Genomic DNA, 15,601 nt, shown 5'->3' on the forward strand with positions numbered 1-15,601 from the left:
GCTGAGCCATCCAGAGGGGCCCCGGGCGACCGGCTTCCGTGGCTGAGCCGTCCAGAGGGGCCCCAGAAGGCCGGCTTCCACAGCTGAGCCATCCAGAGGGCCCCCAGGCAGCTGGCTTCCGTGGCTGAGCCGTCCAGAGGGGCCCCAGAAGGCCGGCTTCTGTGGCTGAGCCGTCCAGAGAGGCCCCGGGCGACCGGCTTCCGCGGCTGAGCCATCCAGAGGGGCCCCAGGTGCGGCGTCCAGGGCCTGGGCTCCCGGGGGTGGGCTGCAGGCAGAACAGTGCACTAGAAACGCTGGGACCTCTTCCGGGTCACGCTTTCCTTACCTGCCCGGAGGCAGGGGCACCTGTGGTTACCTGAGACCCAGGGCAGGGGCACCGGCTCGGTGGAAGGCCAGGTTGCAGAGCTGCTGAAGAAAGCCAGCTCTACTGGGAGTTATTCATGGGATGTGGGATTTACTGAAACGCAGGGCATCTGAGCGTTCTGGAGCCTGCAGTATTTGTTCGTTGATTCCCGCACTGCCTCTGTGAAGAGCCCAGCACATGTTGTCTCAGGTAAGTGTCTCAGCTGATTTTGCTGTGTGCATGCTCAGACGCTCTAGTCAAGTCCAGACTCTTTGCGACCCTAAGGACTGTAGGCCGCCAGGCTCCTCTGTCCATGGGGTTCTCCAGGCAAGAACACTGGAGTGGGTTGCCATGCCCTCCTCCAGCGGATCTTCCCAACCCAGGGGTTGACCCTGCGTCTCCTGCGTTGCAAGCGGATTGTCTACTGCTGAGCCACCAGGGAAACCCTTCGATTCTGCTGTTCTGAAAGCTCTTCTGTGTTCTTCCATCTAGTGATAAACTCCGAACAGACCCACAGAGGGAAGTGGCCTGTGGATCATGCAGGCCGTTACTGCCTGGGATGGAAATGGGCACTGGGCCTACCTGCCTGCCTTCCTGGTGGAAAGACAACCACAGCAGAAACTCACACGTTTAGAAAAATGAGGCAATACCCTCCTCGTATCCCCTCACATGATTTTTTCAAGGCAAGCCCTCAGCGACAGGCCGGGTTGGGTGTAGGGGGGTACTCACGGCCCCAGCCTGCATGCACGTCAGCACTCTCTGGCCAGAGCCAGGAAGGCACTGGACACTCCGGAACGTGACGGGACCCCATGCTAGAAAGCTCAAAAGCGCCATCTTGTATTAATAAACAGGTTTCTTCTGTTGGCTGGTTTTCTACCTGCTTTTTTTTCTTTTCTCTAAAAGTCACATACAATAGAAAACTTCTGATGAACTGAGGTTTTCAACCAGCTGCGATTTCAGCAGACTTCTATGATTTCCTTCTGCTATTTTGGACTGAGTTTCAGAAAATCAACCGAGTCTAAGCTCTGATCTGGGGAGATCTGAGACTCACTGCTACAGGTTGGAACAAACACCTACCTTTCACTTGCTTCACGCTCCTCAGGGCGTACTTAAGGGTCGCCAAGGTGCTGGCCTTCCCCTTGGGCTTCCTGTCCGCAGGGAGGTGGACCTTCAGCTCCTTCAGGGTTTTGATGAGCTCTCTGTGGGCGTCGGCTCTGGTGGACTGCTCGCTGCTGTGGAGTTGAAGAAGGACACGATCACCCTAAGTGCCACCTCCACTGTGCCTCTGGCCCAGCTTCCCCACTGGGGTGCAAGGACGCTGCGGTCTGCGTGTTCTTGGTGCGCACGCAGGGTGCAGGGGTGCCCCCGCCAGCTGTGAAACCAAAACTGGCAGACATGCCTTGCGTCCCTCGTAGGGAGAGGAACCGTGCTGGGAGAAACAGTACTCTACCCAGGTGAACGCGGAGAGCGTCCTTCCTGCTGGCTGTTCTCTACCAACAAGGCCTACTGGTCCACCCACCACCTGACCAACCTGCCCCACTGCTGAGCCCTGTCTTCCTTCCGGTCTCAGAGAGAGAAGGAGTGAGTGACAGAGACCCCAGGGGACAGCATGGTGGCGTCCTGGGACAAAGATGTGAACAGTGAGAAGAGAGGAGAGGAGAGGAGACCAGGTGTATAAGGAGGATCTTCAAATCCAAGGATACAGGGATGTGGGCACTTGCAGAGGGAGACAGGCTGTTTAGACAGAGGATCCAGAGAGTGATGGGATTGGGCCTCGGGGGTGATGGCATAGTGCCCCCAGGCCCGAGACTGAGGTCTGAATTTTGCCCCAGTGGTGATGGGAAAGCGTCTGTCAATATGAAATTAAGGACATGTTTGTCACAAACACCTAAATAGAGAGGTCAGGAACACTCCAGGTACGTGTCTGAGATGCAGACAAGGCCTGCCAAGTCAGAGCCAGAGGAGCCGCAGGCCTGCGGCACCGTCAGGGGCTTGGAGCAGCCTGAGGGCCCAGTCGTCTGAAAGGACGAGGCCAGACTCACAGAGGGCACAGCTGCTCAGACTGATGGGCTCCAACAGAAGCTCGAAAACAGTCACATCACCCCCACAACCTCGCCTCATGACAAACCTTTCTATCTCTCCGAAGGCCCTGAATGGAGGGAGTAGTAACTGGCCTTACCTGCAGCCGCTGGTGGACAGGTGGTGTTCAGACTTCGCCATCATCAGGCCAAAGGTTTCTGGACTAAAAGAACAAAAATAAATGCAAAACTCAGAAGAGTGTGTCCATCCCTGCCCTTCCCATCCACCCAGGGATGACAGGCTGGACCACACCGCAGCAAGTCAATCAGGAAAAACACGAGGTTAAGAGAAAACGAACTGAAAACCTCCGGATGCCAGATGAGGAAGTGCTGGGCGATACACATCCTAGGCTAGAGTAGCAAGTTCATGCTCTGCAAACCACTCAGCATCGTTCAGGGTTACCTGACTCTTCTGCCTCCTGAGATCTTGTCATCTCATCATGCATCTATCACAGTCCTACACCCACATCACCATTATAAGGAAGGACAGACCTCAGGAGAGTTTAGTTGTTAATAAGTTAATAAGACAGAGGATGAGATGGTTGGATGGCATCACTGACTCAATGGACATGAGTTTCAGCAAGCTCCAGGAGTTGGTGATGGACAGGGAGGCCTGGCGTGCTGCAGTCCGTGGGGTTGCAAAGTGTTGGACACGATTAAGCAACAGAACTGAGTTAATGAGATTTTCAAAAGTCCTGAGACACTTGATCATCATGACTTAAAGACTGCAAAAGCACCCACGCTAGCACAGAATGAGACACTGAGCAAACAAAGGCCTGGCCTCGCCTCCGGGGCCTTGGCCGCACCCACCCCTGGCGAGCGCTCGGCGGCCCCAGCAGCAGCCTCAGCTCCTGGCCGCTGTCTCCACAGTCGCTGTGCTGCGAGTCCCGCCCCGACGAGCCGTTCTCATTGGTCTCGTTCCCGCTTGAGCCACCGCTCATGTCCACGTCCTCCTGGAGGGTGGCTTGGCTGGCCCGGGGCTGTGCGGGCTCCTCGGAGGGGTCTCTGGGGCTGGGCGTGTGGTCGGCGCAGCCGTCCATGCTGGCTCTGGGGCAGAGCTGGCAGAGCAGAGACTGTGGTCAGGCGCGCGGGGGCAGGCGGCCTGCCAGGAGGGACGCCCTGTCGGAGCCCTCCTCCAGGTTCGCTCAGGGACACAGGGTCAGCAGTGTGACTTCTGTGCCCTGGGCCCCCAGCTGCCCTGAACTGGGAGGGCCACCACAGCCCCGGACAACCCCTTGCTGATGGCCCTCCCGGGGATGGGGGTGCAGTGGGGTTCAGATATCTCAGCCATCACAAGTTACGGGAGACCCAGAGCCAGGCTGCGGGTGGGGAGGCTTCAGGGGGAAATGAGGCTGCGGGAGGGGGGTTACTGCGTGGAGAGGGCGGGGCGGTGGGAGCCCTCACGGCAGTGGGGGGTGGGGGGGTCCGTATGAGGCCAGCGTGGGGCCCACATTTTGTGGGGTCCACACTTTGTTGGGTCCATGCAGAGCCCGGATGGGTCGGAAGCAGCAGACTCTGGGAACTTCGTTTATTTGGACAGAAAGTTTCACTTCGGGGCTTTGGGGGGTAGGTGGGTGGAGGGGGGCTGGAGAGAGACTGACCGGTTGTAGGCTCAGGTGAGTAAAGACAGTGAGGACCCAGGGCAGGAGGGCTGCACGGGAAGCCTAGGGACGGGAGACTGAGAGGTCATGGGGCGAAAGCAGGACCCTGGAGGGTGCCTCCCCAGGGTCCCGGCAGGACACAGACCCTCCTGCAGACCCACAGAGAGTTGGATGGAGGCCCCGCACGAGTGGATGAGGTCAGGGTTGAGGAAACTGCAAACGATGTGCAGCTCTGGGGCGACCAGGTGTGTGTGGGGGGGGCTGTTCTCTCCCCTGGGCCTGGAGGGGCAGGAGGGGCCAGTGGGGCCACCGAAGCAGCGGTGCCAGGCCCCCTGCGGCCTGGGGGTGGGGGCTTAAACCCCGCTCCACTTTCCTCCTGGCCTTGGCGGCCAGGAAGCCAGAAGGTGGGGGGACACACAGATGCAGTCCCCAGAGGCCAGCCTCGGCCCTGAGCAGTGGCGGGAGAGCTGGAGGGCCCAGGCAGTGGACCCCCCCCCCCCCCCCCCAAGGCAGAATGTGCCCCCGCGCCCCCCCGGTGCTCGGGGGCCTGGACGAGAGGCCGCAGGGAGAGGACTCTGGCGGGTGTGGCTCTGCAGACAGGGCGGGGGGCGTGGCACGCGCTGGCTTGGGTAACCCCCGTGGTCGCTGTCCACAGCGCACCAGGATCCCACTCTCGGGAAAACAGGCGGTGACTTGCCCAGGCCACACGCACAGCAAGAGACAGCGCTGGATTCAGGGCCCCCTCCTCCCCAAGGAGGGGGCCCGTGCAGAATCCAACCACAGCACTCTTTGCTGATCAGACCCTGTCTGGTTCCCGAACCAATCAGCAGAAAGGAGCCAACATGCGGCTTTGGAAAAGGAGCGCGATGAAGACCAGAGAAGTCCAACCTCCAGGGCACAAGGAGACAAGCAAGTTTAGGGCAGCACCACTGGTTCTGTGTCACAAACAAGATCAAGAAATGACAGAGTCAATGAAACCTGTGACGACAGATGAGCTAAAGCTGCAAGCTGAGGTGAAGGGGTCACATGAGAACAGAGAATTCGAAAGATAAAGTTTAGACTCAGTAGTGGAAAGGATGAGCGTGCAAAACGTTTTAAACATGCCCAGGGAAAGGGCTGATATTAAAGTCACATTTTGTTACCTGCAGATAACAGCTGTTTCTGCAAAAGACACCATAACAATGAGACAGAAACTACAGAGAAAGGCACACATGCAAGGAAAGCACCCTGAAGACAGACCTGTATGTGCCTGACTCCAAGCGCCCGGCGAAATCACAGGAGAACGGTCGAAGCCCAGCTGCATCCTGATGAAATGATGTTTTCACGGGAAAAGAAAATTCTACCCATGGAAAAAAGCAAACTGTTTCCCTATGAAGGACGCTAAGTCACGCTACTCTTGGACGTCTCTGCTGTGATATCAGACCTTCAGAAGAGAAAGTCTACATGCCGAAAGGAGACAGCCAGGGCCACAGAGGAAGGCTGTTAGAGCATCTGACCGTGGTTTTAGACAGCTGCTGTTCACTGGTCCCGAATCACGAGAACCTCAAACGCCAGCTCTCTGCTGCGAAAGTCAGGAGCAAACAAGCACATCTACCACTCGGGCTTCAACATTCAGGGAAGTTCTCGCTAACGTGATAAAGAATGAAAGGTGCCAACATCTGGGAAGAGAGAGACCGAAGACTAAGAACAGGCCGTTTCCACACACAGAAGCCCCAGGTAAGAGCTATTGACCTGGGAAGATGCTCCACCTCGTTAAGACACGAGGAAACACGCAAAGGATGAGACTCCCAAAGGGGAGCAGACCGGCAGCATCCTGGGCTGGCCAACAGGAGGGCTCCTGTGTTGGACCAGCAAAGTCTTCCTGGAGCGGGGGCTCTGGGCACGTCTAGCCACGCTTACAGCCTGGCCCCTCCTCACGCCTGGGAAGCTGCTCCGTCCACACAGAGACGTGTGAGTGCGGGGTATGTAGGAAGAAAGACCCGGAAAGGACCACCGGCAAGGAAGCAACTGGCATTGAGTCCACCCGGCCCATGTGGCTGGGCCCAGCCTCAGCTGGCCCTACTGTGGTCCACGTGGGGCAGCTGAGCTCCTCTCTGCCCAGGGCGCAGAGCACGGCTCTGCTCTGCACCGGGGTCGCCAGCGTGGCGGGGCCCGGGACCTCCCTGCAGCCACCCCCCGGGCCCAGGCTGGGCTCCGACCTCAGAGGCCTGGCGCCTGCTGCAGCACCCAGCCCGGCAGCTGGCCCGACGGTCACACCAGCAGCTCCGCCTTCTCCCGGCCCTGTGGGCGTGGCGTCCCGTCTGTCCTTGCCCCACGGGGTCACCGAGATAGCCGGGGCATGGGAGCTCTGAGTCCCTCCCAGCAGTAGCCCAGGGCCTGGTGCACGGTATGAGAGCATGAGCCGAGGGGAGACTGCACCCAGTGAAAGGACGGAAGCCAGGCGCACTGCTGCAGGAAGACCCCGGGCACAAACGGACGGCCACAGAGCAACAGGAGCCGCCGTAAGGAGGACAGGGGGTGCTCTGCAGGGCTGACCCCGGCCCGTCTCTGCCTACAGCGCTGGGGCCGGGGAGCGCAGAGGACGGGACAGCCTTCTTGCCCTCCTGGAGCTCACCTTCAAGTGGGGAAAACAGACCGTCAGGGAGGGAACGGCGTGCAGGGCAGATGAGGGAAGCTGAGACAGAAGCGGAGCAGGGCTCCAGGCGTGGGAGCGGCTGGGTGTGAATCAGGAAGGGGGGCCAGGGAAGGCCCACAGACAGGTGACACGCAACCTTGCACTTGCCCCCGGGGCGTGCTCACTCAGAGCCCTGCGGCCACACTCCCTCAAGCCTGCAGGCCTCGCTTCTGCCTGGTCACTGCAGGGCCCACACTCGAGGAGTCTCTGCTGGACACGTGTGACCTTGGATGAAGCGCCAAGGTCACCACCGGGTGGGCCCCGGCTTCCCCCGCTGCTGCAGCCGAAGGGCTGGGTGAGGCAGCTGGATCCAAGGGGGCGAGCGCCCCCTGGGTGAGCTGGGACCACGGCCCCCGAGGGCTGGGCTGCCTCTCCATCCCTCCCTCGAACAGACTGTCCTTTTCTCTGTATCCTTCCTTCATCTTTTTTTGGATAGTTTTTTCAATGAGACCCCAAGGGGCTGAGGGGCCAGCTGGGTGTCTGTGAAGCAGGGTGTCATTGTGTGTGTGTGTGTGTGTGTGCACGTGTGTGTGTCTCTGTGTCACGGTCGTCTCTTCTGCACTCTCCAATCCCTTACCTCAGCTGCCCTGGGATTACACCTCCCAGTACAGGACCAGCATTTAAGCTTAGGCTGCACGCTCCTTTTAAGAGAACCCAAACCAAGACAGACTGAAGCGGCTGAGAGGATGGGCAAGTGCAGGGGTCCTGAGGCCGGCGGGTCTGAGGAGGACGGATGAGTCAGGGCAGAGGGCCAGGTGCAAGGCCGGTGGCTGACACGCGGTCTGAGCCAGGCCGTGGCTGCTTTCTGCGTGAGATGGAAAGTGCAACAAGGTCTGACTCACGTGTCAGCAGGGTTACAGGGCAGAGCAAGGTGGGAGCTGGGACACCTGTTAGGGGCTCCTCCGTGCTTTGCTTGGTTCCCAGGGTTCCCTGGACACTACCCGTCTCCCCTACAGCCCTCTCTAGATAAGCAGCGGGGCGTGGCCTTCCTGCTGAGTCAGTTCTGAAGGGGAGGGGGTGGCAGTGGAGGGCTAAGTGAGCAGACCCTGGACAGTGGGACCTCTGGCAGGTTCCTCCACCTCCTGACCGCGGTCCTGGGTAAGTTCCCGCACATCCTGGGGCCCTGCTTCCCCATCTGTAAGGTGGGCCACAGCAGCACCCACCACCCACTGGCTGCTTAGAGGCTTGAAGGACAGCGGTTCTGTGTATGGAACGCAGTGAGCCTCCAGCAAGGGCTGGCTTTTACAGTCCCTAGGAGCTTCCCTGGTGGCTCAGATGGTAAAGAACCTGCCTGCAATGCAGGAGACCCAGGTTTGACCCCTGGGTTGGGAAGATCCCCTGGAGGAGGGCAAGGCAACCCACTCCAGTATTCTTCCCCAGAGAATCCATGGACAGAGGAGCCTGGCAGGCTGCAGTCCGTGGGGTTGCGAAGAGTCGGACAGGACTGAGTGACTGGGCGCAGCACACCACAGCCAATGACTAGAGGAAAAGAGACAGGGTAAGAAAAACAGTTTTGTTTTTTTTTTTAATAAAAGGAGATAGTTCATTGTCAAGAGTGCCGTCTCTGGCCGCCCGTGGAGGAGGCGCGGCACACCGTGCTTCCACACGCCCGGGGCTTGTCACCCAGCTCCTCGGAGAAGCCCTGGTTTTTAGGGTCCCAGCCCCTGAGAGCGTAGGGCAAGCATGGCAGAAACGGGAAACAACAGACCAACCGTCTGAGCCTCATTATTCCAGAAAACGCGTCGCTCAGCACTGACAGCTCTAACCGACTGACCTCATTTTGCCAAGTTGGCAAAACCAATGTGCCTGTCAAAGCAGACTTTGCCTCCTGCTTCCACAAACGTCCACTGAGCGCCCGCCCTCGCCAGTGTGCCAGGGCTCCGTGGAAGCCCCGGGAAGCCTGTGTTTCCACCAGGGCAGCTGGGGGAGGGAGGCGTTCCTCATGAGCCCAGGGGCCCGGGGGAGGAAGGGACCGCCTGGCTGCAGAGGGGCTAAGGGGAAGGCAGGCAGGTGCCTACCGCGAGAGACCCACCACGGCCACTTCTGAGACGTCCACTTCTGAGACATCCACACGCGGGAGCTGCTCTGGGGAACAGCCAGACGGAAGGAAAGTTGCTGCGCTCACACCCTTGACCCGGGCCCCTGACCATGTCTTCAGTAGCCGGGGCTGCTGGGCCGGGACAGAGGAACACTCAGAAAGTGCCGTCCATGGTGAGATCACCGTCTGGGCTGGCTTCGCGGCACTTGGGACAAGGAGGAAGCTGGCAGGGAGGTGGGAGGGAGCAGAAGCCTGCTGACACTGTCCAGGGCCTTCATTCCCCGTCTTCCCTGCATGCACACACTCAGTTTCCACAATAAACAGCAGAAAGAAACGGGACCAAAAACATAGCCTGAGCCCCAGCACTGCCCTCTACCAGCACCGCCAGCACGGTAAACGCTTCCTGCGCTCACCACCCCTGGTCTGAGGGGGACGTGCCCTTCTCTGTGGAAAGCAGACACCAGAAATCAGGGCAGGCTCAGTCACTGAAGACCAGCTGAAATGGAAGATGAGACACCTGCCGATGGGGACGCCTTGCTGTGTGTCCACAAACTGAGCCCCCAACCCCAGAGGCACGACGCTGCTGGCCCCCATCCCCACCCCTGCTCCCCACTTCCACCCCAGGTCCCCAGGAGCCTGAGTTCTCACAACCTGGCTCATTCCCCCCGTTTCTGAACTTTACGTAACAGGGACCTCACAGCCTGTACTTTGTTTCTGCAAGCCCTCGTCTTTTACAACCCCAAATATTATAACCCGGTTGCTACTTCCTGGCAGGAGCCAATTCCCCGAGGCCAGGCTGCTGTAATCTGGAGAAAATGTTTGTCCTCCTGAATAAACACTGGCACTCTCCATGGAAACCGCTGGTAACCGAGGAAAATGTGACTGTAGCCGTCCAAATAAGGAAGAGAAGGTGGCTGGGGAGAGGCGTGTTCCCCTCCCTAAGACCCCTCAGGCACTCTTAGCTCCACCACCTTTAAGAAGCACAGGATTTAAAACAACAACGCAAAAGCCTCTTGCTTTTGCTTAAGGCTGGCTTCAGCCTCTAGGGGCCTGGGACCAGCCCAGCTGTTCCTATTCTTCTCAGGAAGGGGGCGAGGACTCTCGAGGCCTTCAGGAGCTGAGGAGGGTCCAGCACTCGGCCCGGAGGCCCCTCCATCTTCGGAACTGCCCGCCTCTGATAACACAGCGGCCTTGGCCCTGTCCGTGACCTGCACTGCTCGCCTGCTCACTGACTGCTTCTGATCCGCTCTAGACTTGGAACTACAGTAACCAGCTTGTTGCAGAGGTGCCTACGGAGAGCTCAGAGGTCGGGGCTGGGCTCCCTCTGGGGTTCTCCACAGTTGGCAGGCGGCCCGCCTTCCGCAGGGAGCAGAGCGTCTGCAGAGCTGTCCAGTGGGGTGCGTTTCTAGTTAGTTTTGCCGAATACGGTAGTTTTCAGTGGCACGCTTTCTCTGGACAGAACGCTGAGCGGTCCCGCCAGCAACACAGGGACCTGCCAGAGCCTGTGATTTGTTGAGGCCCGGTGAGGTTATTACATCATCATTTAAACACAGAGGCGTGCCCACCAGTTATTTTTCTGAAAGTTCAGTGTGGGTGAGAAATAGTACAAATGAGAGGAACCTTCCCTGCTTCCTTCTAAGCCTCACAGAGTAACACCGTGTGCCCTCAAGTCAGGAGCCCTCCTGTGGGAATCGTCTGCAGAGGAACAGAATCCCAAAGGCTAGAGATGAGGGACTGACGTATATATGCCACTCCGTACAGCTGTCTCTAGATCACCAAACAGAACCTACCGTACAACAGAGGGAAAGCCACTAAAATGTCCTGTGGTGACTGAGAGAGGACGGAGGTCTCAGAAAGAGGGGATGTGTGTATGTGTAGAGTCAGACATGACTCAATGGGCACACGACAACAGCTGGTCCACTTTGCTGTAGGGCAGAAATGAACACACTGCCAAGCAACCATACTCCAATAAGAGCGGGAAAAACAACAAAAAAAGCTACAGATGGAAAAACAGACCTCAGAGATCACCTACCCTGAGCCCGGCCTCACAGATGAGCCCTGGATGCGGGGGGGTGGGGGGCTCTGGGTCACCGAGCAGCAGCCCAGGGCTGGGCAGGCGACAGCCCCCTGCTCCCTCCAGCGCCCAGCCCCACTGCAAGCCCGGGCTGCGTCCGTTCTGAGCCAGTGAATCGCAGCGAGACGACAGCGACAGATAACTGCCAGCACCCACGGCGCCATCCCCGTTGGCATATCACGTTGCTTCCGCTGAAGAAACAGGAGTCCCTTCCTCCTTTTACTCAGATGCTTTACAAAAAGCGACTGCTTGTTGTTTAGTCGCTGAGTCGTGGGGCTCTTTTCGGCCTGATGGACTGTAGCCTTCCAGGCTCCTTTGTCCGTGACATTTCCCAGGCAAGGAAACTGGAGGGGGTTGCTTTTTCTTTCTCCAGGGATCTTCCCAACCCACTAATCACTTTTTTTGAGGAATAAAAAAAAAATCACTTTCTTTGTGACAAAAAGTGATTAGCCTTGAATTTAAAACTCAATTTCGAAGGAAAGCCTTCAGGTAGAGCTCTGCTCCCTCCTTAGCCACACCAGCCCAGGACCACAAACCCCGGCTGTGGGAGGGGCTGGATGACTCCTGTTTGCAGCAAGACAGGAGGTCAGTGGCCCTGCTGTATTGGATGTGGGTGATGAAAGGTATGCGTGGAGGGGCTTCTGCCATGGAGCTGGGCTTCTTAATGTTTGGGGGACCTGAGGGCCGTTCAGCCTCCAAATTCCAGCTCACTCAAGAGTCAGCAACACCCCCTCCCAGGCCTTCAAAGAACTGAAGTTCATCCTGCCCTGGATGAAGGCCCTCAGGACGATGGAAAGGCCCTGCAGGCACCCTGAGCCTGGGCTTGGCCCTGTCATGATTTGTGCCCCGCAGACAGCTGGGCCTCAGTTTCCTCATCTGTCAAGCTAAGGGATGATTTCCAGGGTACCTTCTGGCTGTTTTTCTGTGAGTATGAATCAGCTTTCCCAACCGGTTTCTTCTGTGTAGGCTACGGAAGCCCTGGAAACTGAGTTGTCATCCCTTACCGTGGCCTTCCTGGAGGGGTAAGCAGGCCACCTCCCCCCCTCCCACACCGCCCACACACACTGGTTCCTGTCCAGGACTTGGCAGCCAAAGTCCAGCCCAGAAGGATAATGTGATGGCGCTATCACAAACCAGGACCCTCCCCCTTCTTCTACCAGCCCTAGGAGAGGGAATAAACACACAGGGTCCAGGGTGGGCAAAGGGAACGAGCATCTGTGCTCAGGCCCAGCATCTGTCCTGTCCTTCTGCTCACCCATTCGAGGGGACCCACGGGCTGTCCAGCTAGGGCTCCTAGACCAGTGCCCACCAGTGGCCTTTCCCGATCTGGAGGCTTGGCTCTGTGTCTTCAAGAGCAGGAAGCCAGCTCCCCAAGGGGCCCTCCATCTTCCCAGAGGCTGTGGCACTGACCCTTGGTCGCCTTGACCTTCCTCAGCTTCCCTCCTTGGGGGATGAGGGAAAGAGGGGGAGAAGAGGAAGGGTTCCTAAAAGAAAATCGTCTAAGAAGGACAGCTCACTGTACAGCCCCTCAGTAGCTCTGTGACCTCAGACATGGGCCTGACCTCTCTGGATCTCAGTTTCTTGATCTGCAAAATGGGAATAACGCCCCCACCCCCACCCTCAGGCCGGTCTCAGGATGAGTGAAATAGCCCGGCAGACCCTCCGATTGCATCTCTGTGGACTAGAGAATCCTCTGCCGTCGCCCAGAGCCGGCCCGCGGAGACCCCAGGCCACCACCCGCCCCCCAAGGCAGGGGCCAGGGCTGTCCCGCCGGCGGTTACGTAACCAGAGAGCCAGGCGGCCAGACGCCGGTCTGCGCCCAGGCCGGCCCGCCACGCCCGCCGCACCGCGCGCACTCACCGGAGCCGCGTCCTAACCAGTCCGCTGGACGATCCGTGCGCGGTCCGCCGACCCTGCCGCCGCCGCCGCCGAAAGCAGCGTGTATCCCGCAAGGCCGTTCGCTGCCGCCGCCGCCTCCGCGGACTCGCCGCTGTCACATAGTGGAAAACGTGACCGCTCTCCGTGCCCGCCCCCGGCGCCCGCCATTGGCCGCGATGCCGCCTTATCTGCATACTGGGGGGCGGGGCCTGCGAGCCCTGTGCGTCCATTGGCCGCAGCGTCCGTCGCTCTCTTTACATAAGACGCACATGGAACTCCATGTTCCCCCACTCGGTTCCTCAATGAAGACGCGGAGGGCCCGTGGCCCCCCCCGCCTCGTCCTCTGGAGTGGTCCCTTCCACTTCCGGCCTCAGCGCCTTCCATTCAAGACGAAGGGCATCCGAGGGCCCGGGGAGCTCGGAGTGGCGCGTACCACTGCGGGGCGAGGGGCGGGCTGGGCGCGGGTCGGGGAGGGGCTCCAGGGCACACCTGCCAGGCCCTCCCCGGAGCCGAATCCTCGCTGAAGCCCACCCCGAGAGACCGTCACCTTGAGCCACGGCCAGAGACGTCCCCCCACCCCCCGCAAACCTCTTCATTCACTCCCTTTCATTCATTTACTCCGTATCCATTCATAGCTAGCTGCAGACTGGGCGGCTCTGCTGGAGCTTCGGGTGCACGCCCACCACCGCAACCGAGGTCGACACTAGCCCAGATCTGTCAGGATACGTAGCTTCCAGGTGGCCTTTTCTTCCTTTTCAGATTATGCGTCGCAAGTTTTGGTTCAGCAAATAGGGTCCTTGTTACTAAGGGGATGTACAAAAAAGAAATAAATGATGTTGTCCCTGCCCCCAAATCGCGTCATTCGGGAGAAAGGACCATCTCATGAAAAGGGAACTTAATCAAATACTAAACTGGGAGGTGTGGATCAGAAATTAACCGGGGAAAGAGTTATGCGCAGAGGTTCCGTGGAGGAGGCAGCACTTGAAGAGTGGCGTTTGGAAAAGGAGGGTTTTCCGAAGGCGGAAGCCACAAAGACATGAGCCCGGTATAGCAGGCTCTGGGAGAGAGCTCTGTACTCTGAGCACCTTGGCTGCGGCCATTTGCTCTTCAATAAGCCTTCTGTCTATAAAGTGTCAGGAGAGGGACTTACCTGGTGATCCGGTGGTTAGGACTCCCGACTTCCAATGCATGGGGCTCAAGTGCTATGCCTGGTCAGGGACTAAGATCCCACATGCTTTATGGCATAGCCAAAAAAATTTTTTTAAGTGTTAGGAGAGCAGAACTTCCTCTCAGACAAGGTAGAGGGCCAAGGCTTTCTGGTGGGACCCGGAACACAGGCAGGCTCCAAGGCAGCTTGGCTGCACCCTGCTCTGAAATTGCAGGGTCCGAAGTGGGAAGCAAGGTTGTTTGGGCTTGGAAGGGCAGAGGGGGCCTGTGGAATCTCCCTCCACTTGTACATTCTTCTTCCTGGGTGCTACTGGTAGATCAAGGATGGGAAGGAAGGAAGAGTCATGATCTGGTGGGCTGAAGCAGACTAAGCTGCTAGTTCCGGAAGCCAAACGCACATTGAGGATTTCCTCTGCCCTCGGCAAAGTGTGTGTGCAACTTCCTCGGACACAGATGCAAAGCCGGGCATCGCCAAGTTCATCAGGACAGTCCTTCCCACATAAGTCCTGGCAGGCCAGCTGCGCGCTGCACACTCCTTGCTGAGAATGGCCCCTCCTTCTGTTTATCTGATACTGACACCTCGACTACGACTCCCTGCCCCCTCCTGAATAAACCTACACAAATGCCAAGCAAATCCAGGCCCAGCTGCACCTTGCACACACCCAGAGCCTTTTGTTTCTTCACCTACATTGACGTCAAGGATAAGCTCCTTTGTTCTGGAAGTGAGAGAAAACAGATAGCTCATTCACATTACACAGAGATTCTCCTCCTGCTCAACTTTTCTTGTGTCTTGCTTATATCCAGGCTTCAGCCTAATGTCATTTCCTATCTAAATTTAGCCTTTTATGTTTCCACCCATCAGTTCAGTCGCTCAGTTGTGTCCAAGTCTTTGCGACCCCATCGACTGCAGCACACCAGGCTTCCCTGTCCATCACCAACTCCTGGAGCTTGCTCAAACTCATGTCCATCGAGTCAATGATGCCATCCAACCATCTCATCCTCTGTTGTCCCTTTCTCCTCCTGCCTTCAATCTTTCCCAGCATCAGGGTGTTTTAAAAAATGAGTCAGTTCTTCACTTCAGGTGGCCAAAGTATTGGAGTTTCAGCTTCAGCATCAGTCCTTCCAATGAATATTCAAACTGATTTCCTTTAGGATGGACTGGTTGGATCTCCTTGCAGTCCAAGGGACTCTCAAGATTCTTCTCCAACACCACAGTTCAAAAGCATCAGTTCTTTGGCGCTCAGGTTTCTTCACAGTCCAACTCTCACAAATGACTACTGGAAAAACCATTAGCTTTGACTAGACTGACCTTTGTCTGCAAAGTAACATCTCTGCTTTTTTAATATGCTGTCTAGGTTGGTTATAGCTTTTCTTCCAAGCAGCAAGTGTCTTTTAATTTCATCACATCAGTCACCATCTGCACTGATTTTGGGGCCCAAAAATATAAAGTCTGTCACTGTTTCCATTGTTTCCCCATCTATTTGCCATGAAGTGATGGGACTGGATGCCATGATCTTAGTTTCCAGCCATAAATCTGGTAAAAAGTGAAATCCATTATTTTAGGAATTATCAAACACTATGAACCTTGACAACATTTCGGAATTGAATCTGTGTTTAGCGTCTCATGGCTCCTGTCTTCATTCTTGTTGTTGGAAATGTTCATTCACTCCACTAATACTTGGTGACACCTGAGTATTGGGGGTGTGCAAAGATGCATCTCATTGGAGCCTCTCCTTATAAGGAGTTTG

The 15,601-nt window shown here is 57.4% G+C and overlaps 1 protein-coding gene across 1 annotated transcript in view; it reads right to left on the reverse strand.

Annotated features, from left to right (window-relative positions):
* The window catches only part of PER2 (period circadian regulator 2), a 39,954-nt gene extending 27,154 nt beyond the window's left edge, over positions 1 to 12,800 (reverse strand). Inside the window, exons 1-4 of the mRNA XM_040231902.1 lie at positions 12,669 to 12,800; positions 3,232 to 3,479; positions 2,523 to 2,585; positions 1,421 to 1,575 (exon numbers count right to left, since the gene is read on the reverse strand). Coding sequence (XP_040087836.1) covers positions 1,421 to 1,575; positions 2,523 to 2,585; positions 3,232 to 3,461 — 448 coding nt within the window. The 5' untranslated portion in view covers positions 3,462 to 3,479; positions 12,669 to 12,800. The remainder of the gene's footprint in view (positions 1 to 1,420; positions 1,576 to 2,522; positions 2,586 to 3,231; positions 3,480 to 12,668) is intronic.
* Positions 12,801 to 15,601: the final 2,801 nt, after the last annotated feature.

This window comes from Oryx dammah, unplaced genomic scaffold (genome assembly GCF_014754425.2).
Source record: "Oryx dammah isolate SB20612 unplaced genomic scaffold, SCBI_Odam_1.1 HiC_scaffold_28, whole genome shotgun sequence".
Taxonomy (NCBI): Eukaryota; Metazoa; Chordata; class Mammalia; order Artiodactyla; family Bovidae; genus Oryx; species Oryx dammah.